At 47.8% G+C, this 26,639-nt stretch overlaps 1 protein-coding gene across 1 annotated transcript in view; it reads left to right on the forward strand.

Annotated features, from left to right (window-relative positions):
• The window catches only part of AGBL4 (AGBL carboxypeptidase 4), a 1,119,623-nt gene that overhangs the window by 1,064,716 nt on the left and 28,268 nt on the right, over positions 1 to 26,639 (forward strand). The window contains 2 exon segments of the mRNA XM_064493604.1: positions 6,467 to 6,619; positions 9,115 to 9,277. Coding sequence (XP_064349674.1) covers positions 6,467 to 6,619; positions 9,115 to 9,277 — 316 coding nt within the window.

A 26,639-nucleotide genomic window follows, 5' to 3' on the forward strand; every position in this document is an offset into this window, starting at 1 on the left:
CCAAGAGCATAGCAGGAAGCAGGGTGTGGGCTTGTAACCAGAGCCTGGGTCCGGGTCTCTGCCACTTCCTGCTGTGGGAGCCTGGGCCAATTACTTAACCTCTCTGAGCTTCAGCTCACTTTTCTGCAGAAGGGAACAACAGAGCAGCTCATCCTTCGCAACTTGCCCTTATCCCTGCCTAAGCTTCAGTTTCTTTCTCATCTCCAACTGGGGGTACATCCCTCTGTACTTCCTGGGTTGGATCTCCCATCCTTCATTGGACTGAAAATGTAATAAACCCTGAAATGCTACCCTAATGTGGAGGAGTCAGGACCACAGGAGATCACCAAGCTCAGGCTTCTGCTTGTGCCAACTAAGGTGAAGCAAGGAAGCAGGGAAGCAGCTTAGACTATAGAAGGGAAAAAAACCTTTCCTCCCTAGTGTCTAGGAGGAAGCAAACTCCACACTAAATTATGTTCCAAATATGCCCTAAGGTAGTTTTAATTTTATTGGCACTGATTTTAATTTACTCTTTAGGCCCCTGATTGCAGGATGAGCTGTTGGCTGCTGGCAAGGGGACAGCCCTTCATCACTTGGTTTTAATTAAGGCTCTTAAGTTTGGAGGGAAAGAACAGAGATGCTGTTCTCTCCTCTCCACCCCCCGCCATCCTCAATCCCAAATTGTAATTAAGGGCCCTGCATTAGCAGCACACCCCTGGCTCTGATATGGCCACAGAAAAGTACCTCATTGGACTGCTGGGAAAAAGTTAAGATGCAGCTGTTCATTCATTTCATTCACTCATTCTTCGATCGATTCATTGATTCATTTTCTATTCATTCCTTCACCAAACCTCTAATGATAACCTACTATATACCAGGCCTTGCTCTGGTCCTGTGGATTTAAAAAGTCAGCAACGTATGGGCCCCTGCCCTGAAAGAGTTCACATTCTAATGGGAGATGGAAATAAACAAAGCATTATTATGCCATGTAGTAAGTGCCAGGAGAGAGACATGTACCTTGAATTATCAGAGCACAGAGGAGGCTGTTAACTCATCCCTGAAGGATAAAATAAGGCTATTTGAGTTAATATTTTGTACCAGTCAGATGAATAATATTAGATGCTATAACCAGCAATCCCCAAATTTCAGTGTCTTAATATAGTAAAGGTTCATCACACTCTGATGCCAGTCAGGCAACTCTCTGGCCATTGTCCTCCCAGCATTGATACAGGGACCTAGCCTTTTTCCTTCTTTGATACCATTTTTTTTTTAAACATGTAACTTCCATGCACAAGAGCAAGAATGTGGATGATTGTGTATGAGTTCAATGGCCAGGCCTGGAAGTGGCACTTGTTACCACTGCCCACATCCCATTTGATCCCAACCAAATACGAAGGGAGACTGGGCAATGTCTTCCATGGTCCAGGAAAAGGCAATGGGATTGGTAAGCATCTACTTTGTTTCCACCTTAAATTTTAATGTTATGTCAGAGTTAGCCAGATAAAGAGAAAATGTATTCCAGGCAGAGGAGATGTTCATGTGTGTAAATGTGGAGACAAAAGTCACAAGCATGGAGGTTCAGAGTACTGCAGGTAGCTCTGTAGGACTGGAATGTAGAGTATCCGACCATAAGTGGCAAGAGCTGAGGCTAGACAGGGGGCAGGGACCAGATCATGTAGGGCTTTTTAAAATATACTCAGGGGCTTGAACTCTATCCTGTGAGCAACAGGGAAGGGTAGAACAGTTTTAACTAGGGAAGTGACATGATTTGTTTGCATTTTAAAAAATCACTCTGAAGCAGCAAGGAAACCAGGTCACAAGCTATTGTAGTAGAACAAGAAAGAGATGATGGAACTTGGATCAGACATAGTTCCTGTCCTCAAAGAGCTCACAGGCAGACGTACTTTTCAGTCAGATTAGGTATACAGTAACAAGCACTGACATGACAGCCCAAGCATGAAGCTGTTTGAGAAGAAGGAGGGGTTTACTTTAAGCATGAGAAGAAATCATGAAAAGTTTAAGAGAGTCATATCTCTTCTCTCTCATTCAACAACTGCTTTTAAAGATGGGGAAATTAAGGCACAGTGAAGAGCTGCTACTTGTTCATGGTCACAGAATATGTTTACATCAGAATCACTTAGAAATCCTGCTTCTGCTTCCTATGCTCCATTCTAATGGATCAATACAAGTCCATAAGGCCAGTTTAGGCACAAAATATAATTAGGACGGTTATGGAACTAGTATTTGTGGTCTTTGGCATTTCCAAAAAAGCACTGAATATGTGTAATGAAGAAGACAAAGAACTAAGACTTCAAACTCAGACCATATTCTGGTAAATTTCCTTGACCTTTTTCTACTCTAGGCAGAATCTAGACTCCCAGAATAGGAAGGGTTCTTAGAAACTAAATGACCCTTTAACATTGTTTTCAAGGTACTAGCCAATGCAGTTAGACATGAAAAAGAAATCAGAAGCATAAAAATTGAAAAAGAGAAGATAAAACTACTATGTATAGGTGATATAATTACAAACCTGGAAAACACTGTTGCCTTTATTCACCTCAGGCATCCCCACCTCCTTGCTATTCCTCAGACTTGCCAAGTGCATGTGATTTTTGCATTTACTTCTCCTTCAACCTGGAAGGCTGTTCCACCTGACATCCTCAAGACTAACTCTCCTACTCCATTCAAGTCTCTATTTTTCCAGAACCTCTGTTCTATTCCCTTACTATACTTTGTCTCCACAGCATTTTACCTCCTGACATCTGGTATATTTATTAATTGATTGATGTTCTTTCTCTCCCATAGAATGTAAACTCTTTGAGATGAGGAGATTTCTATTGTGTTCATTGCTATATCCCTAATGCCAGAATATGCCCCGGTGCATATTCCCAGTGCCTAGAACGCTGTCTGACACATAGTAGGTACTCAGTGATTATTTGTTGAATAAGTAAACAAATGAAAATTTAAGAAAGTAAAACAAGAAATTATTACAAGCAATTATTGAATTAGTAAAGTGTCTGGGTACAAATGTAATATGTTGAAAACAAGAGCCTTTATATTTATGAAGAACCACCAGTTAAAAGATTTAATGGAAGAAAACATCTCATTTACAACAGCAACTAAAAATGTAAGCTACCTTGATATTAAAAAGAAATGTCTATCCGAAGGAAAAAAAAAACTTAAAACTTCATGCTATACGCAAAAGAAAACTGAATAAATGGAAAATCCAAATATATTCTTAGTTTGAAAGGCTCAAAGTTGTGAAAGTCCATTTTTCCTGCATTAATAATGATTATATTACAAATATTGAGAATATTGACAGGATATGAGGGAGCAAGAAAACTAAAGCTAATTATAAACATCACATAGAAAAATATGCAAGAAATTACAGGAAAATTTGGGAAAATAATGAGGTGATACTAGCCCTCCAAATAGTAAAAAACATTATAAACTTAACATAATTAAAATTGTGTAGTCCTGACACATGAAAAGATAAATAATTAGAATCGAATAGAAAATCTAACAGTCAACCCAAATACATACAACAAATTTATATGGCAAAGATGATTTTTCAAGTCTGTGGGGAGAAGATACACAATTTGATAAATGGTGTGGGACAGTAAAGTTTAATCTTTGCCTCACACCCTACACCCATGTAAATTAAAATTGAAATGAAATATTTAAATACAAAAAAATGAAACAATAGAAGTAGTAGAATAAACAATGAAAGAATTCAACCCAGAGACCACAAAAGACTGATACATCTGTCTAAAAAATTAGCATTAAAAAATTTCTTCATGGATAAGAAAACTAGTAGACAAAGTCAAAAGACAGGTGACAAACTGAACAAAAATATCTCTGTACTACAAAAAAGGGCAAATTTCTCTAATTTATAGTTTCTATAAATCAGTAAGGAATAAAGTCCCAAAACCCAGTTTTAAAGATGGGCAAAGAAATGAACAATTCATAGAAAATAATATGTAAATCATTCCTAAACATGTAAAAAAAATACTATATAATAAAAGGTAATTATATTAAAAGAAATTCAGGTTAAAACTCATCTTAGGTATCATTTTTCACCCATCAAATTGGCAAATACCAGAAAGTCTGGTTACACTCATGTTTTCAAGGTAATCATGAAAGAGATGCTGTAATACATTGCTAGGAGTGTAAATTGGTCCTTCTAAGGAGGTCAGTCTCTCAATATTGATTAGAATTGCACATACATAGAGGACCTAAGAATTCTACTTCTGGGAATTTGTCCTACATGTAATTATACATGTGTGAAATAGTGTAATCAGGGCCAATCACTAAGACTTGGTTTGTAACAGGAAAGATTGGAAATAAATGTCTGTCAATAGGGGACTGGTTAAATAGTTTATATATGGCTGTCAAAAAAATGAGGTAACGACGAAATGAGAAATAATTAAATCTGTTAAGAGGAAAAAAAGCTCATCCAAATAATGTGTTTTTAGCATGCTGCAAAAATGTGCATGTTGGGGCAAAGGGGGCTGGGGAAGGAATATTTACTCATTTGTGCATAAACTGTCTTGGAAGGATGTATGAGGACCTAAGAACGTGGGTTGCCTCTGGGGAGTGAGACTGGGTGCCTGGAGAACAGGAGTGGAAGGGAGATTTTTCACTGTCAATTCTTTCCTATCTTTTTGACTTTCGAACCATGTAAATCAATCATATGATTCACTTTCTGGTTATTGAAAGTAAAATCACATTATGTGCCAGGTGTCAGGATGGGGCAGTGGAAGCCATTCCAGAATGGTTTTCAGAGGAGCCAGGTTCTCATTCTTGCTTCTTCCCTAGCTTGCTGCCCAGCCTTAGCAAGCAGCTTCCTGGCTCAGAGCTGCTCTGGGAAAGGTCAGAGAAACTGGTTTCCAAGGCTCTCTCCAGCTCCCACGCCCAGAGATATAAACTGCAGTTTTTCCTTACACATTTCCTAAGTCATCCCTCTACCACCTCCTTTCCTCTGCAGCTCATCAAAAGCTCAGAGGAAAAGACAGACAATTGAAGAAAATAAAATTGCAAAGATGACTTTTATAGGGCTCCTGTTGAATCATTGTGTATTCCACCTCCAAAGCTGAAAATGATGAGTTTAATATCACACAGAGCGGCGCATCTTGTATCTCTCCGAAGGCAGCTTATGCTACCCAGACAACTGGGATCTCGGCAAGACGTGATTTTTCACTCCAACTCTGAGGCAAATGAAATGACAGTCATCAGGCCCACATTCTAGAAGCAACATGGTTTTCATTTGGTGTTAACTTCATTTGAAAGTGTCCCATGGAGAGAGAATTCAAACCGTAGGCTTTTCTTCTTTCCCAGGACTACACACTTGAAAGCAGATGGAAAGGTGGCTAAGTTTTGCCTTGACTGTATCTAATGTTGGCCATTGATGGTGATACGTTAACCGTGCAAGGGGTCAGGAGACCTGGGTTTCAGTCCCACTAGGGGCCCCTGTTACTCTCAGAAAGCATTAATAGATATAAATTGGGCTGATATATGGGAAGAGAAAGTCAGATTTGAGGGACATTGACATTCTAAGGGCCTGAAAATTCCCAATTCCTGCCAGTCCATTATGGTGTTTGGTGTAATCCCTCTGGGTCATTTATTCAGTCATTCTGCATCCAGCTACTGAGCATCCTTCACAGAGGTGCAGGGCTCTTCACAGATAATCCCCCTACTTTCAAGGAGCCTATAGATGAGAAGGTTAATAATACTGCATCTGGCTAGGGAGTGCCTTAACACGTGTGTGCAGAGAACAGAGAAGGACTAGTCACAATCATCTGTGCAGATTACAAGGTTATTTTTTTCCATATACTATTTTTATATGATTGGGAAGTAGGTGTGGCATCATGAAAAGAGGTTAAATAAAAGAATGAGCAAAGGTGTCATATACACAGCTCCCAGATTGGTATCCGTCATGCATCCACTACGCAGTGAACAGTAGTAATTACTATTGCCGAGGTTGGAATTAAAATACCCATTTTTTTCAAATAAAAATTTCGAAGTGAGTACACGGTCTACCCCAGACTCCCCAGCTGGAAGTGGCCTAAGTGCGGCAAAACCTTAGCTGGCCCAGTGTCAATACAATGGTGTTAACCTGAAAGCATTTCTCACTAATTAGAGAAACACATTCTACTAATGCCTTTAGTCTTTAATGTATTAACTGTTCTAAGTAACATCACTTCTTCAGCAGACCTCTAAAGAGGGCTGTGAATGGCCCTGCTCTTAGAGCTCTTAGACCCTGAAGGCAGATGGTGTTAGAAGTAAGGTCTCAACCCCTCCAATCCCATTGCGAACAGTCGCTAAATCTGAGGACTCACAGGGCTAGCTCAAAAGGAAACGTGTGCGTGTGCGTGTGTCTGTGTCTGTGTGTGTATATGTGTGTGCATGTGTGTGTCTGTGTGTGCACACATATTTAAGACAAACTCTGTGGCCCCACCTTCTCACTTGTTATCCTTGCTCTCAACAGAAAACAAGCCTGGAGTTTTACATTGACATCCACGCCCACTCCACCATGATGAATGGCTTCATGTACGGCAACATCTTTGAGGATGAGGAGCGGTTCCAGAGGCAGGCCGTCTTCCCCAAGCTCCTCTGCCAGAATGCCGAGGACTTCTCCTACGTGAGTCGAGTTCTCCGTCAGCCAGCCCCAACCCCCACCCTCTGTCCGCAACCCGGCTCTCTCCCTCCCATCGCCTCCCTGTCTTTCTCCTCACTTGGCTCAGCTTGGTTTAACATCCACGAAGCACCTACCCTGAGCCGGGTCTCGCGTGGGTGATAAAGGTGGAGACGACAAGCTGAGCCCGTGCCTGCAAGCAGCCCATCGCCCATCAGGGAGGGAGACTCTTTGAAAAGATAGTGCTTGGTTTGTCTGAGGAGCTGGCATTCATTTAGTTGATCTGACTCCAGCGTTAACAAGAGAACAAGCTCTCTGAGCACCTCCCAGTGCCCCCGAGGATCTGCTCTCAGGGACCTCTGACCTTCGTTCTTTCAGTAGGCGCCTAACATGTCTGCTGGAGGGGGTCATCGCCCACCATTATCCTCCGCCATCACCCTTTCCAGGCCTCAATTTCTTTGTCAGTCATTTGTGGGTGGTAATTTTCTGCCTTGCCTGTTCATAACTTCCTGGGAGGGTGAATGCAGTAATAGATATGAAAGTATTCTGCAGGCAGTAAAGGCCTCAGCAGACTTGAGAGACCGCTGTCGCTACCCCTCACACTCCTAGACGGGCTGGAGAGGCTGCGGCCTGGCCGTTAGAATAATTTGCAGCAAAAAGTAATGTTGGAAAAGGGCGGGGAAGATAGGGAGGGGAATCAGCCTGTGGTACTGGGACATGGGAAAGGCTTTTTGTACATTTTCCCTTGTTTGGAGTAGAAATCTCTGAGGCCTGTTATTTCCATGTGGCCAGAGGAGGAGAGGCCCACGAAGGTCGGAGCAATTTTTAAAGTTGATGAGCTGCAAACTTGCCCGCCTGTGGCTTCAGGCCTGGACGTGAGTAGAGATGATGGATTTTTCCATGAGGTAAAATGTACTCTGAATGCTAGAACCTTTGAATGCCAAACCAGGAAAGGTACTGGGAGATTATTTAGCCCAATCTACTCTTTAGACCGTGGAGGCACTTAATGGCCCAGAGAAGTTGAGTATTGAGGGCAAGGTCACTCAGCATCTGAAGCAGGTAGAACGATTTGGCTCCTCATTTGCCGCTCGGGGATAAACACTTGTTTCTGTTGGAGTCTCTGTAGGATGACCAACCCTTGTCGTTTTGAAACCACTCTGATTTCAGAGCAGACTGTGGTCCCCTTGGGGAGAGCCTGGGAGACTGGTTCTCTAGGGCTGGGCCACAGGCTGCAGAGACCCTCAAGGGTGAGGTTTCCTACAAAAGGGGCACAGCCTGGGAGCTTTATTTCTGGCCTTGCCTGATGACGGTCCAGCACTGCAGCCTCCATAAGAGCTCAGGGCTGGGGTCAAGGTCATCTGTCCTAGTCTAACCTGTCTCCCCTCGTCTCTGGTCCTCAGTACCCAACTCTAGAATGAGAGAGCTGGATTTCACTACATGGACTTCAACGGTCCTTTCGGATCTGACACTCTGATCTTCTGGTCCTTTCCTCTACCTCAAATTCACACACACACACACACACACACACACACACACACACACACACACATACACAGCTCTTTCTTTCAGTGTCTCTCTATATGTCTGGCTTGTTGCGCTGTTTTCTTTCTCCCCCTTCCTCTCCCTCTTTTCCTTCTTGTCTTATGTCCTGCTGAACAGGACATGACTTCTCTTATTGAAACCAGGCTCTTTGTTTACTTAGATCTCCACGGGTTAGCACAGGAAGCCCTTTTAACCTCAAGTGAACTGCCCCCCAACAATCTGTGAAAGAGATGTGACTATTATCTCCACTTTACAGATGAGAAAACTGAGGCTAAGACAAATAAGGCAAGTTGGCTAACATCTCACATATTTTTGAGATGCTGACCTGCTGGCTCTTTCTGTAACTACTGCGATGGGTGTAGTTGAGTCCCCGGGGAAGAAGCAGCCGTGATTTCTGCTCTCTGGAGATGCTGAACATGAGTTCAGCTGTCCCTCAGGGAGGGGGAGCTTTGTGTGCTGGAGTGTTGGGGTGTCTGGTGTCACTTAGTCCTGGTCTGGATCTGTGCTGTATCCCTTTCTGTGAGCCTCCATCTCCACGCTTTAGGGGGGCAGCATTATAATACCTACATCAAGGCATTATTGTGAGGCCTAAATGAGATACTACACTAGAAACAATATTATAAAGTCAAAAACGATGCCCAAATTTCAGTCCTGATCGTCGTTATAACATAATTGCTTCTTATCTTCTGTCTGCTTTTCCTTGCTTATCTGTCCCCATTCAAACTGCCACAAGCATTTGTCAAGTGGTAGTTACTGTGCCCTCAGAACTGTGCCAGACGCTTTCATTTACTTGTTCATTTGTTCAGTCAGTCCTTATAATCATCGTGTGATGTGGGATTCACGTCCCACTTTTGAGATGAGGAAGCTGAGACCCAGAGGTGCTGTAAGACTTGCTCGAGGTCCCGTAGCCATCAGGCGCCCCGCCCTGATTCTCTCCTCCCTTCTTTGTCTTTTCACAGTCCAGCACGTCCTTTAACAGGGATGCTGTGAAGGCAGGAACTGGCCGTCGCTTCCTGGGTGGGCTGCTGGACCACACCTCCTACTGCTACACCCTGGAGGTTTCCTTCTACAGCTACATCATTGGTGGCACCACGGCTGCTGTGCCCTACACAGAGGAAGCCTGTATCCTTGGCAGGTCCCCCACCCCCACCAGCCAGCCTGCATCCAGCCAAGCGTACCCAGCTCCACATCAGGAATTTGATCTCCCGCACAGGTGAGGCTGAGCGTCTGGGGTGAGGATGGACATGGCTGTTTCTGCTGGTGTTGTCTTTGGATTGTCCTGTTTGCCCCCCACCCTCCTAGAGGACACCCCCCTCCCATATCTGCCTCTGCTATGTCTCAGGTCTCCCTCAGGCACCTGGACCCCTGGCCTACCCGTCCCTTGTGCTGCTCCCATCTCTCTCTCCCCTCCACCCCCTCATGAGGGAGTGAGCCTCCCGTCTTGTGAGGTATGTAAGTACAGGGTCAGATGACCATCCCTGGGGCTGCTGAGAAAGACCCTGATGGTCTTGACTCCTCCTTCTCACTCTGGACACATTTCTGTGTTCTTGCTCCCTCACTTCCTCTTCCCTTGGCTCGCTGTTTTTCCTTTGCTTGTTTGTTCCCCTCTTGTCCCCCATCTTTCTGACTCTCCCTTCAATCCCGTCTTGTGTTTTCCTCTCCTTACTTCATGGTATGTGTTCCTCCCCCTCCTCCTCTCTGCCTTCCTTCCTCTTCCCACCCTCCTTTCCTTTCTCTCTCCTCAGCCTCCCTCTCATCCTCTCTGCATCTTTCTGCCTTTGTGTTCCCTCTGCCAATTTGCTTTTCCTCTTGGCTTCCTCAGAAAGTGTCCCTGAAAACCCCCAAGCCTGTCATGATGAAATTAGAGGTCACTTCCTAGCTTGCTTGATTTTTTAGGGATTGTTTAGTAATTCTTGTTTCCTGAGTGTTGATTTTCACTTCAAGGCCACTACATGAGGGTTGTGACAGATTGTGATAGTTTCTGCTTTTCTTTACCCTTTTGTTTTTTGTGTTGACCTGTTTCTCCTTTCTGAACATTTGGTTTTCTCAGAGAAAGAATTATGGTTGATGGAGAAGAAAGGAAAAGGATGATATTAGCTCCTTCTCTATACAAACTCTCTCTCCTCGGATGTAGAGGGGTCTTGCAACCTTTTTCAACCCTTGGGGAGTGTTTAAAGAGTTCTTACCACACTCTGTGCGGGAAAACTTCTTTTGTGGTTGCGACATGACTTAGCACTAGTCCACAGAGTCAGTTGCACCCTAGTGGCCCTTGGGGGTCCAGTGACCTAGCTGGGAACATGGGAGCAGGGTGCTGGCTGTAGGTAGACCAGGTGTCAGACCACTGTTCCAGATCTAGTAGAACACCAGAGAGATCGTGATAAGAACTAAGAGAGTCCCATCCCTATAGTCACCAAGACGGGGACAGTCATCTTGAATTCTGCTTCAGTAACTCCCTGGCTCACAAGGCCAAGGGCGTAGGCTCTGCCCTGAGGCAGAGGACCCTTGGTTTCCAAAGACCTGGCCACCTCTATGCGCCACACTGCCCCCCTGTGTGCATGCACGTGCACGTGCACGTGCACGCACACACACACGTGCTGGATGATGCGTTGTCTGTGACTTCTCCAGGATCCACTCACTCCTGCGATCCACACATAGGTCACAGTCCACACTGCCGCTGCTTAGTTGTCCCCTGATACCATGGCAAAGGAGAGAGGGAGTTGCCTGGAAGAAGAGTTTGAGCGTGTGCGCCAAAGGGATTGCGCACGTGACTTGTCACGTTGAGACGAGGGTCCCTCCAGAGGTGGCCTGCAGTAGTTTGTGGCTAATGATTCTGATGCAAATCTGAATGGTCCTCCTGCCCTATCTCAGCACCTCCAACATGCTTTGTGTGGAAAGCAGATGTGTTTCTTGGTAAAATGCCCCTCCCTTGGCCCGGGCGCAGGTTTCCTCCCCGCAACACCCAATCCTCATTCATCAAGAGTAAAGACACCATTAGCACATGCCAAGAATCCTGCTAGGCACTGGGGTGAAACACTGAACAAGAAGGCACGGTCTCTGACGAACAGAGCTTTCAGTCTACTTGGGGATACAGAAAAGGAAAGAGGTGGTTATAATCTGTGTGGCAAGTTCTGTGGTGGAGGAATTCCAGAGAGCCATGGGAAACTTTCACTTAAAAAAACATGTGGAATGTCTGCCACAAGCCAGGTAAAGGTCCAGGCACAGGGGACATAGCAGTGAACGTACTGAAGACAAAAATGTCTGCACAGGGGAATAGGCGGAGACTCACTCACAGCTTCAGGAGGTCAGGGAAGGCTTCCCAGCGGAAGTGACATCTAAGCTAAGTCTTTAAGATTGAGTAGAAATTGGATTGCTTGGGGTAGGTTGTCTGAGGGAGGGCACTGCAGACAGAGAGGGGAGGAAGCAGGTGGGCAGTAGGAGCTGTCAGGGGTCTGGTGTAGCTAGAGGACTTCAGGTGAAGGAGATGAGACCAAAATGGCAGCCTGTTAGGAACTGAAACTGGAAGGAATATGAAGGCCATGGAGAGCAGTAGAAAGGTTTTAAATCACGTTGGAAGCCCCTCTGGCTGCAGTGGGATGGAGAGATGGGAGGGGCCAAGACTGCAGGCAGGGACGTGCTAGGAGGCTGTTATGACAATCCAGATGGGAGATGATTCAGGCCTAGACTGGGTGGTGCTGTGGAGTATTTAGAATATGGCACTGAGAAGACTTGGTAAGTGGTCGGATGGGGATGTCGGTGGGGACCAGGAGCGAGTGATTGGCAGGAGTTCAGGGTGGTCAGTAGCAAGGCTGCCTGCGAGCTGAGCAGACTGCTGTGCTGTTGCAGCCGCCCTGTCTTGTTCTGCCATCCAGGGGACAAGAAGAGAAACCTGGAGTTTCTCCAGGGAAGTTCAGGCGAATTCAAAACGCATGAGGGTGATTTAACCTGGTTCTTATTTGAAATTCATTTTTTAAAAAAATCTCATAACAGAGGGAGACTTCAGGCAGATAGATTGTGATCTTTATTGGCTGCTGGCTCCACGTCCCAATCAGAAAAAGAAATGACATGGCCTGATGGGAATGGCAATATGGTCTGGGAGGAAATGTCCTCTAGACTGGGAGTCAGGAGACTGGCATCTGGCGACAGGGCCAGCATCGTCCCGGACAGTGCCCTTCAGCAAGTTCTCTTACCTCCCCCAGGTGAGCTTCTTCACCTTCACAGAGGCATCAAGATCCTTCCAGCTTTCCCAACCCCTGCTGTGGGAATTAAATAGAGGTACTCTTGAAAAAGGACGATGTTATGCAGAGAGAGCTGACTTTTGATTCAAACAAATCTGGGTTTGAATCCTGGCTCAGCCACTTACTGAATGTGTCACCTTGGGCAAGTTACATAATGTCGCTGTGCCCCTGTCCTCGTCTGTAACAGGAGGATCTACTAACACCTAACCTTACTGAGTTGCAGTGAGGTTAAATGAAATCGTGTATATGAGTGTGCACCATAAGATTTAAATATTAAGTGACTACTAGTTAAAACAGCAAAAAGGTTTCTGTGACTATGAATGAGGACCTGCGTTTATGTTAAAGAAGGCAGTTAGGGCTGTTAGAGCAGGAGGCCAGTAGCTGCGTCAGGAGCATTCATGGGGCACAGGGCCTTGGTGGGGTCACTGCAATTGAGGACCTTGACCTCAGAACACCAGCTGGTTCACGCACTGAGTGGGTGTGTGCAGTTCCCACGTGAGGTTTCTTGTGTGTGTGTTGGTCATCCAGAATAGCTCCTCCCCAGCATCAGGGCCCACAGAGGCCAGAGTAGTTACCTAGAGGATGCTGGGTGAGCGTACAAGCAGGGCAGGCCTGGGGGAGGCGGGGAGTCCTGAGGGATCTGTCACCCAGGCCCACAGTAGTGTCCACCTCCACACCCTCCAGAAGATATGCACCTGCCAGTTTAATTCTTCTCCCTGGAAAAGCACCAGCTGAACATTACCAGAGTCTTGCTCTCTGACCCTCCTCCTGTAGGACATCAGGGCACAGTCACTGATGCTTGCCACTGACCTTGGGCTGGTTATCTCACCACGCTGAGCCTGTTTCCCCATTTGTAAAATAAAAATAATAATACTCACTTCACAGGAGTATTGGGGGAGTGAAATGGTGCAATATATCTCCAGTCCTCTGGCACTGTCTGACACCTGAAAGTTACTCAACGAATGTTCCTCTGTCCCCACTTTTCTCAGCCCCAGGCAGGCTGCATGACTTTCCTTCTACTGGTTGAATCTTCAACCTAATGATCTGTCCTTGAAGCCAGAGACTGAGGGTCATCATCATTACTGAGAAGCCTCAAGCAGGCCTATCCTACTCTTAGGCTCAGTGTCTTCCTACCTGTCAGAGCTGCAGAATGAAATTAGGCGTGGACTTGTCTCTATTCTGGTCCCTTCCAGCTCTGATATTCTAAGATTATTCTAAAGTTTTATAATTCCATGCTTTGGTGAATTTATGATACTAAGAAGCCACAGTTGTGTTATGTGTGAGTCCTAAGATCGAGTGATTCCGTGAGCAGAAGAGTTTCCATGTAATAGGAAAATCAGTACAAAAGTGTCCTAGGCAGCTGAAAGCCACGCCTGTAGCTGCTTGTATTCTTTCAGTCAGAGGGTTCTTAATTGAGAGGTTTATTGATGAGCTTCAAGAGGAGCCTATGAACTGTCTAAAATTTATGCAAAACTGTGAGTAAACGTGCAGAGTTCCTTAACTGGGAGGAAGACTAATAACCCTCAACAGAATGTTGAAGGAAGCTGTCCTCAGGGGCCGCTGCCCTGGCTGGTGGTCTCCGTTCCGGCCGTGGCAAGAGTGCAGGTCTGGGTCAGACTCGGGGGTCTGAGCTCTGCTTTGCGTCATCCTAACCTAGTTCTTTAACCACTCTGAACCTCAGTTTCTTCAGCTGGGAAGTGAGGATAATGATTATCTCCTTTACAGGGTTGTTTTGAGAGTAACATGGAAGAAGTGTGTAAGTCAGCGGGCACATACTCAGTGCCAGTAAATACTAGCTCCCTGGCCTTTCCTTCCTGTGGTTTGTTGTTTTTGTTGTTGTGAAATGATAAATTCCTGAGAATTTTGGATCATTCTTCTGCAAACCTTATTTACATTTTACTGGCCTGCCAAGAAATAAATATGCTCTATTCAAACAATTTTAAAAAAGAGAGAGAGAGAAAGGCTAAACTGGAATCATAAAATAACCTAGAGTTTCTCTGGCCTTTGTTTATGGTCTGGTTACAAGCCAAAAGGAAATAGCTCTTTGACATAATGGATGAGAAAAACATTGGGAATAGAGACCTTGGGTGCTAAGCAGATGGATTTCTACACAGGCTTATAGCTGAAATCAGAAAACACTGGCTCAAGGAGAAGGGAATGTTGGTATGGCCAAGAGAAAATGGAGAGATTCAGAATTCAGTTGTCTTGGTCTCAATTCAGAGCTTACTATATGCCTTGCACTAGGTCCTCCGAAACATACAGCAGACATCAAAGATATTGTTTGTTTATTCATCCTTGTCATTAGACACTAGAGATAGGCAGATGAATAAGGCATGTCTTCTGCCTTCGAGGAGACAGTTTTGAGAGGAAGGAGAAAGGTGAATAGAACAGCAGCACAGAGGGATAGATGCTCTGGCAGAGGGTTGCTCTGCTGCCTGGGGAAGCACATGGGTGTCATCTAACCCTGCAGGAATGGTGGGGAGGGAGAAGGAAGAAAGACTTCCTGGAGGAAAAGAAACTAGCCTCAGACCTCCGGGATGGATGGGATGCGGGTGGGAGAAGAAGGGTGGAACTGCCTTCCTGGCAGCGGGAGACATACAGGAGAGAGCCAGATGCCGGAGAGAGGGTGCGTGTCCAAAGTATTGGAAGGAGGTTGGGGTTGGGCAGAAGCAGCAGGTGATAGATAAGTATTGGCAGAGCTAACCCATGAATAGAAGGAGAAAGGTTTGTGAACTATGTAACAGGTACCTTGAACAAGCTGTACTCACAGGGCACAATTATAAACTTTGTTTGCCTCCCATTGACCCTACAGATAGATGCATACAGATTCTGCATCCAGATCTAGAGGTGTAACAGCTCCGGCAGACCCCAGGACTTCGCAGTCACTCTCAGAAATTCAACGTGTTCTAATTAATTCTGGTCACAAGACAGTCTCAGTTCGGCAATGACTTGTGTCTGGTCCAATCAAAGCCATCAAATCTCTTCCAAGTGAAACCTCCCCATCCTCTAGCCCAGGCCTGTCTCAAACAGGCTGCTCAAGGTGACTTCTGTTTCCGTGACTTGTCTTCCAGCCCTTTCTCCCATCTGACTAACCCCACGTTTACCCCTCCAAGGAGGAGCAGGATGAGGGAGAGAAGGAAAGCGTAGGAAAGGCCTCAGGTCACTGGTGCTCCCTGAGAGGGCCAGGGCAATTCCGTGTGAGCGTCCTGCCCCAGGGCTGGGGAGCTGCGGATGTGGGCAAGGGTGTCTGCTCAGGCTGGCTGTTTACAGGTCCTCCCTCAGGCCCTGGCGATCTGGTGGTTCCCCTCCGCTGGGGCGCTGCACCCCTGCAGTGGCCCTCTTGTCTGAACCAGAGCCAAAGTTTGCAAAACTGTTTTTCTAAGCCCTGCCTGGTAGTTTTATACCTCACTTTGAAATGAGGTACCTACAGACCTGGGATCTCAGCTAAAACCAAGACTGACACAGTTCCATTTTAATAACATGCTGTAACATCTGACAGGTAGGATTGAGTATTTAGGGTGATTGATTGGCTGTGGGGGGAAAGGAAGAAGTCCAGGAAGGTGCCCAGTTTCTTGACTTGAACAACATGGTGGATGGTGGAGCCAATCACTTAAATACAGACTATGGGAGAAAGGGGTTGGAGAGCTCTGTCTGTGATGTGTTAAGTGTGGGGGCTCCGTGACACACAAATGGAGAAGTTTGGTAGGCAGATGGCTCTACCGGCCTGCAGTCCTAGGGAGAGGCCCGGGCTTCGGACAGCTCACAGCAGGTGTTTCTACAAGCTCCTGTAGAGTCAGAGTGAAGGAAGCAGTTCTCTTGGTGTCACAGTCAAGGTGGGCTTTCCCTTGAGCTGGTGAAAAGAATGCTGGGCTGGGAGTCGAGATCCCAGCTCCAGGACGGCCTTCTTCTGTGTGGCCTCTCAGGCTAAAGCCTGGTACTAGGGAGACCCTCGGTGACTGTAAATGACTGAATGACATGGAAGCTGGCCTCATCTGCTGGCTGGCTCGCTACTAGGACAACGGGTGATGCGGTGGACTATCAGACTGTGTGTGTGTGCCGGGACAGTGAAGAGGAGCTGAGGAGGGTACCGCCTGGATTTTCTTTCTTGGGGAGGAGGCGTCACTTTTTAGGCAGAAGATCTGGAAGCAGTCAGGTCTGGCCTGTTGGATGGCATGTAAAGCTACCTTGGTACTTTCCAGTTCCTGTTTGTGATGCCCAAGGCCAAGCCTCTGTTAAGATTCATAAACAAAAGATGCTTCAGCCAGCGGGCTCTGGGAACAGAAGACTAAACTGGACTGAGGCCAGCTGGATTTTGTTTCTCCTCCTTGCAGACATGGACTAGAATTTGGTCTCTAAATGTGAATGTTTAGCGAATGCCCAGCTGAAGGGACGAATGACTCATAGCAGTAGTAGTGATGGTAAAAATAATCATGCTGAGAAGCACTTTGTGAGGCGGGTTAGGGTCCCTACATGAGAGGATCGGCTTTGCCTCCAACTTGCCATGTAGGTTTGGGAGTTCATTTCCCCAGTCTGGGTCCAGATTTTTCCTATCTTTAGATTAGAAGATGAAATGATATGATCTTCAAGTTCATTTCCAAATCATTAGACAGACAGACCGACAGACAGACAGACAAATAAATAGATAGATACAGAAAGAATCATTTGATTTTTGGCCTTTGAGACAAGTACCTCCATTTTACATGGAGGGAAAGTAAAGCCCAGAAAAGTCAAATAACGTGCCCAGGGCTGCCGTCTCAGTTCTGCCTTTGTCTTACCTTCCTCCCTGCTCCGCAGTTGGCCCAAGTTCCTTCCATTTACTGTAGGACAAACCCCCCCAGAGGCTGGGACCCGTCGGCCAGCTCTTGCCTGTGCTATAGCCCCACTTTCTGTCACCCCTGCACCCAGCCTTGGCCCGTCTGTAATCTCCAGCCACCCTGACCCTGTCTCTGTGGTGCAGGCTGAGCTGCCTCGTTCTTTGTGAACCCTGCTGCCTCCCACCTCCAGATGGAAGCGTGCCTTCTGATCAGGCCTGGAAAACCAAAATGTCATTACCTTCCCCCAGCCTCCCTCATCCCCCTAAATGAGGTTTCTAAGGCTTTTATCTGCTGTTGTCAAGTTTATAGCCATAATTCGAAATGCTGTTAATATTACTGACAGCAGAGAGCTACAAATTACAAAGTTGTAAAGTTGCTTTATGGTGATAACTGTCAGCCTTCACTAGCAGTGCTGCAAGGCTCCATGGAAACCAAGTTGATGACAAAAAAAGAGTTGATATTGTTTCAGGATTATGGCTGTTAGCTGACGGTCAGAGAAATCCTGGCTGGTTCTTAAGTAACTTGAACCCATTGGTTTACATTCATAGTCACTTGCACACTTACACACACACTTAGTTTTGTTCCCATCCTTTTGTTGTACGGATATGAGGAGAGGCCCCAAAGTAGAAGGATTTTACCCAAAGTCTGTTCCAAGCAGGTGCAGATTTGGGCCTTTGACCAGCCTAAAGGACACTGAGAGAGACTGTCTGCCACACTGGAGGTGCTGATTATGGTAGACGTTTACTAGATAATTATTGAATGGGTAAATGGCTGGAACATTTGGACGGCTTAGGCAGTGTTAGGAACAAAGGTATTGAATGATTACTGTCTTTACAGTTAAATAAATAAAACAAAAGCAGCTTTGGAAATAGTGATATGGGGGAATCAGGTTGCCTGTGTGGTAAAATGATTTAGGCATCTTAATTGACACTGTGAAGCGCCATGAGTCCACGAGGCAAATGTATCAACCCCACATCCGCCACACACTGTCCTCTGGCCAAAACTGATGCTGACTGGCTGCATTAACAGGGGTTGATGTTGGGAGCAAGGAAGTACTGGCCTTTCTCTGCCCTGATGTGTCATCAATCCTTGGACTCCTGTGTTCATTTCTGGCCTCCCCTTTCATTCAGGACATTGAGAAAATGGTGCATGGCCTCTGAAGCACTAGAATGTGAAGGGAAAACAAAACTAGGTTTACCACCTGTGCAGGTGTGCCTGGAACTGAGGGGTCTCTGGGACAGGGGACTTGCAGTGCTAAAACAAGGACCGTCTTGGGCAGACCAGGAAGGCTGGTCACCCTACCCAACACTGCAGCCTGTGAGGAACTGGTCACGGAGTTGGGGATGTTCTCTTTGGTAAGAAGACATTTGGAGGCTTTGCTTTGGTCAGTTTCTAAAGAACATCCTGGAGGGAGAGCAGAGGGAGTAGATCTGCTCTCTGTGGCCCTAGAGGTCAGAACAAGGGCCCAAGGGAGGCCTCTCTGGTTGGAACGTGCACGTGGGAGTTAACAACAGGGCCACACTTACTGAGCATTATTGTGCACCAAGACCTGGCCTGGGTTCTGGGGCTGGAGAGATGAGTGGCCGTGGCCTCTGCCGGGAGAAGTTCCCAGTGTGGTGAGGGGTCAGGCAGGAGGGTGACTGCAGGACAGTGTTGTGACAGAGGCGGGCACGGCGGGTGGTGGGAAGGAGCACCGACCTGGAAGGGCCGTGCAGAGAGGGCAGCGTGTGCAGAGTCCGGAGCTCTGAGACAGTGGCTGCCCTCCTTTGGACAAGTCTGGGCCTTGGGGGGCAAGTTGGGGAGTGAGAGGCAGTGAGGCTGGAGAGGGCCATGGGAGCCAGTCGCTGAAGGACCGGTTATCTTCACCATAGCAGCGGGGGCCGGGGGATGGTCAGCTAGAGACGGGGGAGCGCAGCGGACCAATGTGCACCACCTCACCGAGTGACGCTCCCCCGCCTGCCTTCTTCCCACTCTTTTCCTCTTTAAAAGGATGTGCTCCGTGGAGACTGGCTCTGAGAGTAAGTTGAAGGATGCCCCTTTTCCTGATTGCCCAAGAGAACCAAGCCTTCCAGTTTCTCAGATCATCCCATCTGACCAGAGGTTTGAGGATCTCTCTTACTGACATCAGTGTTTGATGGACAGTGTTCTGATGTGAGACTCATGACCCACAGCTTTGCTAATCCGGCTTTGCCACTGACTTGCTGTGTGATCCTGAGCAAATCACTAGCCTTCCCTGGGTCCCACTTTCCCATCTGTGAAATGAAAGGTTTGGGCAAGGGGCCTCCATCCTCCAGGCCTCATTCAAAGGGTCTATTGAGCTTGAGTCTGACTCACATTTATGGAACATCTATGTACTGGACACAGAATCCCTAGGATTTTGTCAACCCCCCGAGGGCACAGGCCATTTGCCACAGGTCCATCAACCCTCCCTTTCTTCCAGAAAAACCTGGAACCAGCACCTCAAGTCTCACTTCCCAAGCAGCAGGCTGCCTGCCCGGGTGGGACACGTCGCCTGTCTGGGTTTCTTATCCGTCAATATTTTCCTCAAGATGATAAATGTCCTGCCAATAAGAGGAGGCAGCTGCCAACCCTGTCTGAGACAATGGCCTTTAGCTGAGGCTGTGGCCATGCCTGGCGTGTTGATGTGTCTCAAGAGGCAGGAGGTGGGAGCTGTGGCCGAGAGGACGAACGGTGGAACTCAGAGGAGGAGGAGGTCAGGACCACTGCTCTCAGAATTGATGCAGATTTTGCCATGAGTCAGTGGAGACGGAGACAAGCAAGGAGACCGAAGATGCTTGGATTTCAGTTCAAAGCAAAATACACTGATGGTATTTCCAGAATCTCCTACAGAATGCTAAGCTGTGAGAGGACCATCAGGAAGTGAATAGCCCTTATCAGTGTATCAAGTGCATTCAGAGCCATCATCTTGTTTGATCCCTACAACAATCTAGAGAGATGAGCATTATTATCTATCTTTTATAAACAAGGGGGTGCATATCGTTCCTGAGTGCCTATCCTAAGCCATGACCTGTCCCCAGCACCAGAAGTACGGGAGCAGAGTCGGACAGAGGAAGCCTGCTCCGGTGGCAGGGTTTGTGGGTGGTGGAGCAGTACCCTCCCACATGCCTGCATTTTCTTCTGATGTCAAATCCAAATCTGGTTGCCCCTCTAGCAGACGCTGTCTTTGAAGAAACCAGTCATGTGGTTGAGGAGCTAATGGTAGCTGAGATGTACCTAACAGATGCTATCATCCCCTCATAGGATGAGAAGAGCCTGGCCTTTGGAGCTGGGCTGGCCTGGGTACAGACCTTGGCTCTGCTATTTACTAGTGATGTGACCTTGGGCAAGAGACCTAATCTCTGAGCCTCACTTTGCACACCTGTAGCAATGATGATTGTGCTACTTACCTCATAGGGCTGTTTCAAGTAGATGGAAACATAAAAAAAATTTTTTTCAGGTGCCTAATAGAGTACCTGGAACATGGCAGGCACTCATGTTGTTGTTATTGTTACTGTTTCTAGTCAAGTACTGAATTGGGTGAACTTTTGGGCCAGCTCAAGAGATGACATCAGCGCAGGCTGGAGGTTTCGTAGAAACTTTCTTGAAGGGTGCTTAAGATTCTTAAGGAGTTCCTAAGATTCTTTTTTATTTTTTTATTTTTTAACATTTTTTTATTGAGTTATAGTCATTTTACAATGTTGTGTCAATTTCCAGTGTAGAGCACAATTTTTCAGTTATACATGAACATACATATATTCATCGTTGCATTCTTCTTCGCTGTGAGCCACCACAAGATCGTGTATATATTTCCCTGTGCTCTACAGTATGATCTTGTTTGTCTGTTCTACATACACCTGTCAGTTATCTACAAATTTCGAACAAGGATTTCCTGAGATTCTTAAATAGCAATCCTCTTAAAAATGTGTTTGGAGTGCTCCGCTATCCCAGTAGAGTCAGACTCCATTATCTGTACTCATGTGCAGGGTTCAAAACTTTTCACCAGGACAAAGCCACTAGTGCTCAGTCTGTGGTCAGCATGTGTGGCTGAGGCTAAGACAGCCTGTGAACAAGGCTGGGTATTTGGTACTCAGAGACAACCTGTGCACGTCCTCCTTAATCCTGGTGTTGGCGAAACATGTCACAGTAAGGGTTAACATACTTGGACCCTCATCATGGAAGGCTTTTTTTTTTTTAAGGAATCACAACAACTGATGCTCTGTCCTGGTGCCTCTGTTTCCCACTCTCCCTGCTGTTGCCCACCCTGTGAATGGTTGTGCAGATCAAATAGCAGAGCATGTAAAAAATGGTTTTGAAACGTAGTCTGCCCTGTACTCAAGGAAGGGATGATTTTGGGTGAATGGCAGGAGCACGGGGGTGGGGCGGGGAGGTGGGGTTGATGAGAAGCTGGAGGCCTGATGCTCCTCAGGACGGTAAATCTGGAATAGGTAGAGCAGGGGCAGGGCCGGAGGAGGCTGGGTGGGTGCAGAGGCAGCCAAAGGGGACCCAGACCAGCTCATGGCCCGTCCTGCATCTGCAGGGATGTGTATGTACAGAGACCTGGCTCAACCCCAGAGGTGCAGGTAACCCCTGACCTGAGCAAGAGCCTGGCCTCCCCTCCCCTCCCCCTTTCTGTCTCTTGACGCCTGCCTTGCGGGGACCACCAGCTCCTACTCCGTGGCTGTTGTCTGAGGTTGAAGTGCCCTCTCCTGGCCCACAGGGTGCATGGCTGCCTTTAAGTGTCTATCTTCATCCCCACAGAGGGTTAGGAGGCTGCCAAGTCCTTTGTCTGGGCTGGGGTCTGAGCTCTGGGGGGCCTGAGCCACCTTGGGTGGGGTGACGGAGGGAGGGACACATCCAATCACCTTTCCCAGATTTCTTTCCCACAAGGTCATCCCTCCTCCCACCTATTTCTTCCCTCTTCCGTCTCTCCCATCCTCCTTTCCCCACTTCTCTGTGTGTGCTGGTCTGCCTGACTCCCTCTCTCATGCGTGCACACACACACACTCACCCGTGTGTCTACTGTGCCCTCCCTCACCTCCTCCTGCGTTCTCTCCCCCACCGTCCCATCTCCTGCCCTCTCCTCCACTTTTCCTTTCTCTCTCCTTCTTCCTGCTTAGCTCCCTTTCTCTCTTAAGATAAACAGTGGAAATGCTTTGCCCCCAAATCTGTGCTGGGCTCCGGTGTTCTCCATTTACACTATCTTGAGCGGGTACTCAGAGCTCGGACTCCTTAACTGATGGTGGGATTAAAGGAGGCAGCGGGAGGCAGCAGCCCTGCAGGTGGCGGGCACCCACGGGAGGCCTCGGGGCTCCCTTCCCTTCCTGTCTCCTTGCAGCCCCGCTTTGCTGGTCCCCTCCTTCCTCTCCTTTCTTCTTTAGTCCTCCCCTCTCCCTCCCTCCCTCTTCTTCCCTCTCCTCATAACTCAGTTCAAATTCAGATCCAAATACCATTCACTAAGCTCTTCAGAAAAGTGGGGACTTGACCTTCACCTTGAAAGAACTGTCTTTCAGGGATCACAGTCTCTTTTTTCTGCCTCCCCGAGTGGGCAGAGTGGATTTTTGACAGAGTGTGAGATCCAGACCTGTGAGCTGAGCCAAGGGACAGCCAGAAGGTGGCAGGGTGGTAGGGGAGTCTCTCCTCCCAGTGTGTCCTGTGGGGGAAGGTGTGAGGGGAGGAAGGGCATCTCCTGAGGCTCCTCATGATGTTCTGGTGCGTGTGTCCGTGGGCCAGTTATTTTAATTTGCTTGCTTATTTATTTCCAGTTCGTGCTGATTACAACAAAAGCACAGGCCACAGTGAAACAACACTAAGCCTTTTCCAGCCCTGAGCTCTTAAGAAAACCTCTCACCCAGGGGCCGGGTTGGGAGGAGTGACCCCCGGCCACTTAAGACCGCCTTCAGCATACGCCAGCACCGGTGTCATGAGGGTGCCTCCCATGAGAAGCTATCTGCGTCGTGGGCAGTTGGGAAGCTCTTGAGAGAAGGGAAATACTTACTGGGTGCCTGCCGTGTGCCAGGCACTGTACTAAGCGCCTTGTTAGCTTAGTTAATTCCCACAGCAGCCTTATGAGAAAGAGTCACTGTTTCTGACTCGCACGGAGAAGATGGTGGCCCAAGGTACGAACCTACCTGAGGTCACACAGCCTGTGTGGGGCAGAGGCGGGCTCGGAGCCCAGAGCCGTGTAGTCCCTCAGCCCTGGCTCTGCTCCTGTGCTCGCATCCAGACGACTGTGGGCTTCCCTGCCTTGTCCCACCCTGCCCCAGCCCTCCAGCCCCCACTGCTCCTTGGGGAAGCAGCAGACCCCCCTCTGCAAATACACTAATTCGCACCATCTTTCCCCTGCTCTGCTTTTGCGCTGAGTGACTGAGGGTGTTCACTTGGCCTACACCCCTCCATGGCTCCTCACCAGAGGTGACTGTTGAAGGAAAGTTACTGGGCTCTGCTGAAAGTCGTTTTCAGATTCCTGAGCAGGACAAGCAGGAACAATGACTTCACATGTGCATGACTAATTCAAAGCCCTTTCATCTTCAAAATGTCAAACTTTATGGTCGGTGGCTGTTCCACAGTGAGCAGTGGCACTGCGAATATTAAAATAGCAGGATGGCAGGGCATGGGCGTCTCTGTAAGGGCACGCAGGCGCCGAAGGGGATGGCTAGTGCTGCAGGCCAGCTTTGAAGCACAGTCTGAAAATACGTCACTGTAAGTGACCGGCCATCTAAGATGAAGATGTTCCAGGCAAATGGCACACATTAGCATGGGTCTTTACTGCAACCCTGAAGGACAGGCATTATGAGCCCCATTTGAAGCAGGAGGTCGGGGAGGAGATGGATGCTCAGGGCGAGTAAGGGACTCGCCCAAGGTCTGTCAGCTTTCAAAGCCTGCTGTGCTGCTGCCACCTCAGTTGCCTTTTGCCTTCGTGGCTTTAAAGCAACATGAGCTCATCCATGTTGGATCCATCAATGATCTAGGACAGATTTGAAAAAAGTAATGAACATCCTACTTCATATAACCTTAGCTCTGTGTCAAGAAATAAGGCCTTAGAAAAAGTCCACTGGGTTCTGGCCTCCTGGAAGTTAGGGGAGCCAGGCTGGAATCCTGACTACCAAAATACACTGTGGGACTCAGGGACTTCATCTTATCTTATTTTTAAAAGCATTTCATTTTCTTATTTATAAAAGCATTAGAGGGATTCACGCAAAATCAAATTTTTATGAAGCAGCCACTTTGAACCAGGTCCTGTGTAGGCGCTGGAGATCAAAGGTGAATAATACGTTGCATCTTCCCTCAAGGGGCAGCTGACAAGGAGTCTCTAATGTCCTTTCCTGTTCAGACATTCTGTGAACTCAGATTACAGCCATAAATTCGGATGATGGATCCGGGGACTTGGAGCCTACTCGTTGTATCTTAGATCTACTGGAACCTAGATGCAGGTGGGCCCAGGGTCAAGGCGTACACAGAGACTTCTGGGTCCAGGTAGATGGGCAGGTGAACACACAGAAATCAAAAGTGCCTAGGCACCGGCCATGCATTTGTTCAATTTTTCACTGATTTGTTTAGCGAGGAGGTTCTGAACACTCCTTGTGTGTCAGGCCCCATAGTGGGTGGCTGGGGACACAGAAATGGGTCAGGAGAGGTCCCTGTATTCCAGGAGTACAATCTGATGGAGAAGTTGACGTGAAGACATTACAATTAATGGCTATTCTAGGCCCAGGCCCAGAGACACCACATGTTGTGTTCAAGAACTGGGAATGTCTACAGCTTCAAGTGCCAGTGTGGGCGGAGTCCCCTCCCTTGCCCCACTGGTGTTGGGCATATCTTGGTGCCCACCTTCGGTGGATGGGAGGCGAACAGGACTGACCCAGGTGTCTCTGGTGTGCCCGCGCAGTCTGGCCCGGCACCGGCTAGTCCAGTGATCCGCCGGGAGAAGAGCGCGTCACAGGGAGCGACTGCCGCTTCAGCGCAGCCTCAGAATGAACACTGGGGACCCTCCTGCAGCCTGCAGCCTGCAGCCAAGCCAGCCTAGTGCCCTACTTCTGGCCAGGTTTATCCTGCATCAGTCAAACCAGACACCTGCAGACTGGGGGAAGAGAGAATGTGGAAACGGATGTTGTTTACAAAAACAGAATTATTACAGGAAGGAATGCTTAGAGAGAGGGCTGAGCAGAGGGGTGGGGTTCTTGTTTTATGTGCTTTACTCAGGTGTGTAAGTGCTAGTCATTCTGAGCGAGGGATGACGCGATCAGATTTGCAGGATCCTCAGTCCATGGAGAGAGACAGCAATCCCAAGACCCACTGGAGCTGGGGGGCCAAATAGACTTCCCAGCGGAGCTCTCCATCAGGCTGGCCTGTGAGGACCACAGCATCTTCTGTGCTCCCAGCCATCGGGGAAGGTGTATCACAGAGATCCCCACCAAGGTGCAGCCTCAGCCCACACGCAGCCTCACAAGGCCTGGGGCAGACCGGCCTCTGGGGCCAGTAAGCTCCAGCAAAAGGCAGCCCCTCACCTCTTCCTTCACTGTGCAAACAAATACCATCACTTTCTCTCTGAATCTCAGCATGAAACATTGGGAAGCACAGGTTGACCTTCAGGGGTCCAGGCCCTCCCTGCCCTGCCGAGGTCACACTATCTGCTTTGACCTGTGTCCTTCCCCTCAAGGTCTGTCTCCTTCAGGCCCCAGACATGTCTCCCTTCGTTCGGATGTGGGCAGAGAGCAGAGAGCCAGTGTTGCACCTTTGCATCCATAACACATTGTCTGAGGGTTTTTTTATTACCCTGTCGAGACAAAGAGCAATGGGCTGCATTTAAATTCAGGACCCTGCCTGCTGCAGCACTGTGTCTGAATCCTTCACAGCAGCCTCTGCTCTAGCTTTGAGAGCTGCCACGAGGCTGGTCTGTACTGGGTGTCTCTACTGGGCCCCCGCCCCCACCCCCTCTTTCTCCCATCCAGTGCAGGCATCACACATGCTTAGATGCTAAAAGAAAGGACAGAGACAGTGCAGTGTGGGCACAGACTGCTCTTGGAGCTCAGGAGTGCCTGAGAGTAAAGAGGGCTGGAGCAGCGGGGGACGCCTTCCTAGAGGGGATGCACCTTGATGATAAGGTTTAGCGAGGTGCAGTCGCTCACAATTGACAAGCCTCTCACATACACAGACTGGGTCTCAGTTAATCATCACAACAACCCTGCGAAGAAGGAACAATTATTCTCATTTTCCAGCTTTGAAAAGAAAGGCTCAGCCTGGTAAAATAACTTGACAGAAGTGCACTGCCAGTAAGTGATTGTGTAAGTCAGGGTTCTCCAGAGAAACAGAACCAGTAGGATATGTGTGTACATAGAAAGGGATTTACTTTAAGGAAGTGGCTTGTGTGATTATGCAGGCTGGCAAATCCAAAAGACCCAGGAAGAGCCAATGTTGCAATTCAGGTCCAAAGGCTGT

The sequence above is a fragment of the Camelus dromedarius genome, chromosome 14 (genome assembly GCF_036321535.1).
Source record: "Camelus dromedarius isolate mCamDro1 chromosome 14, mCamDro1.pat, whole genome shotgun sequence".
NCBI lineage: Eukaryota > Metazoa > Chordata > Mammalia > Artiodactyla > Camelidae > Camelus > Camelus dromedarius.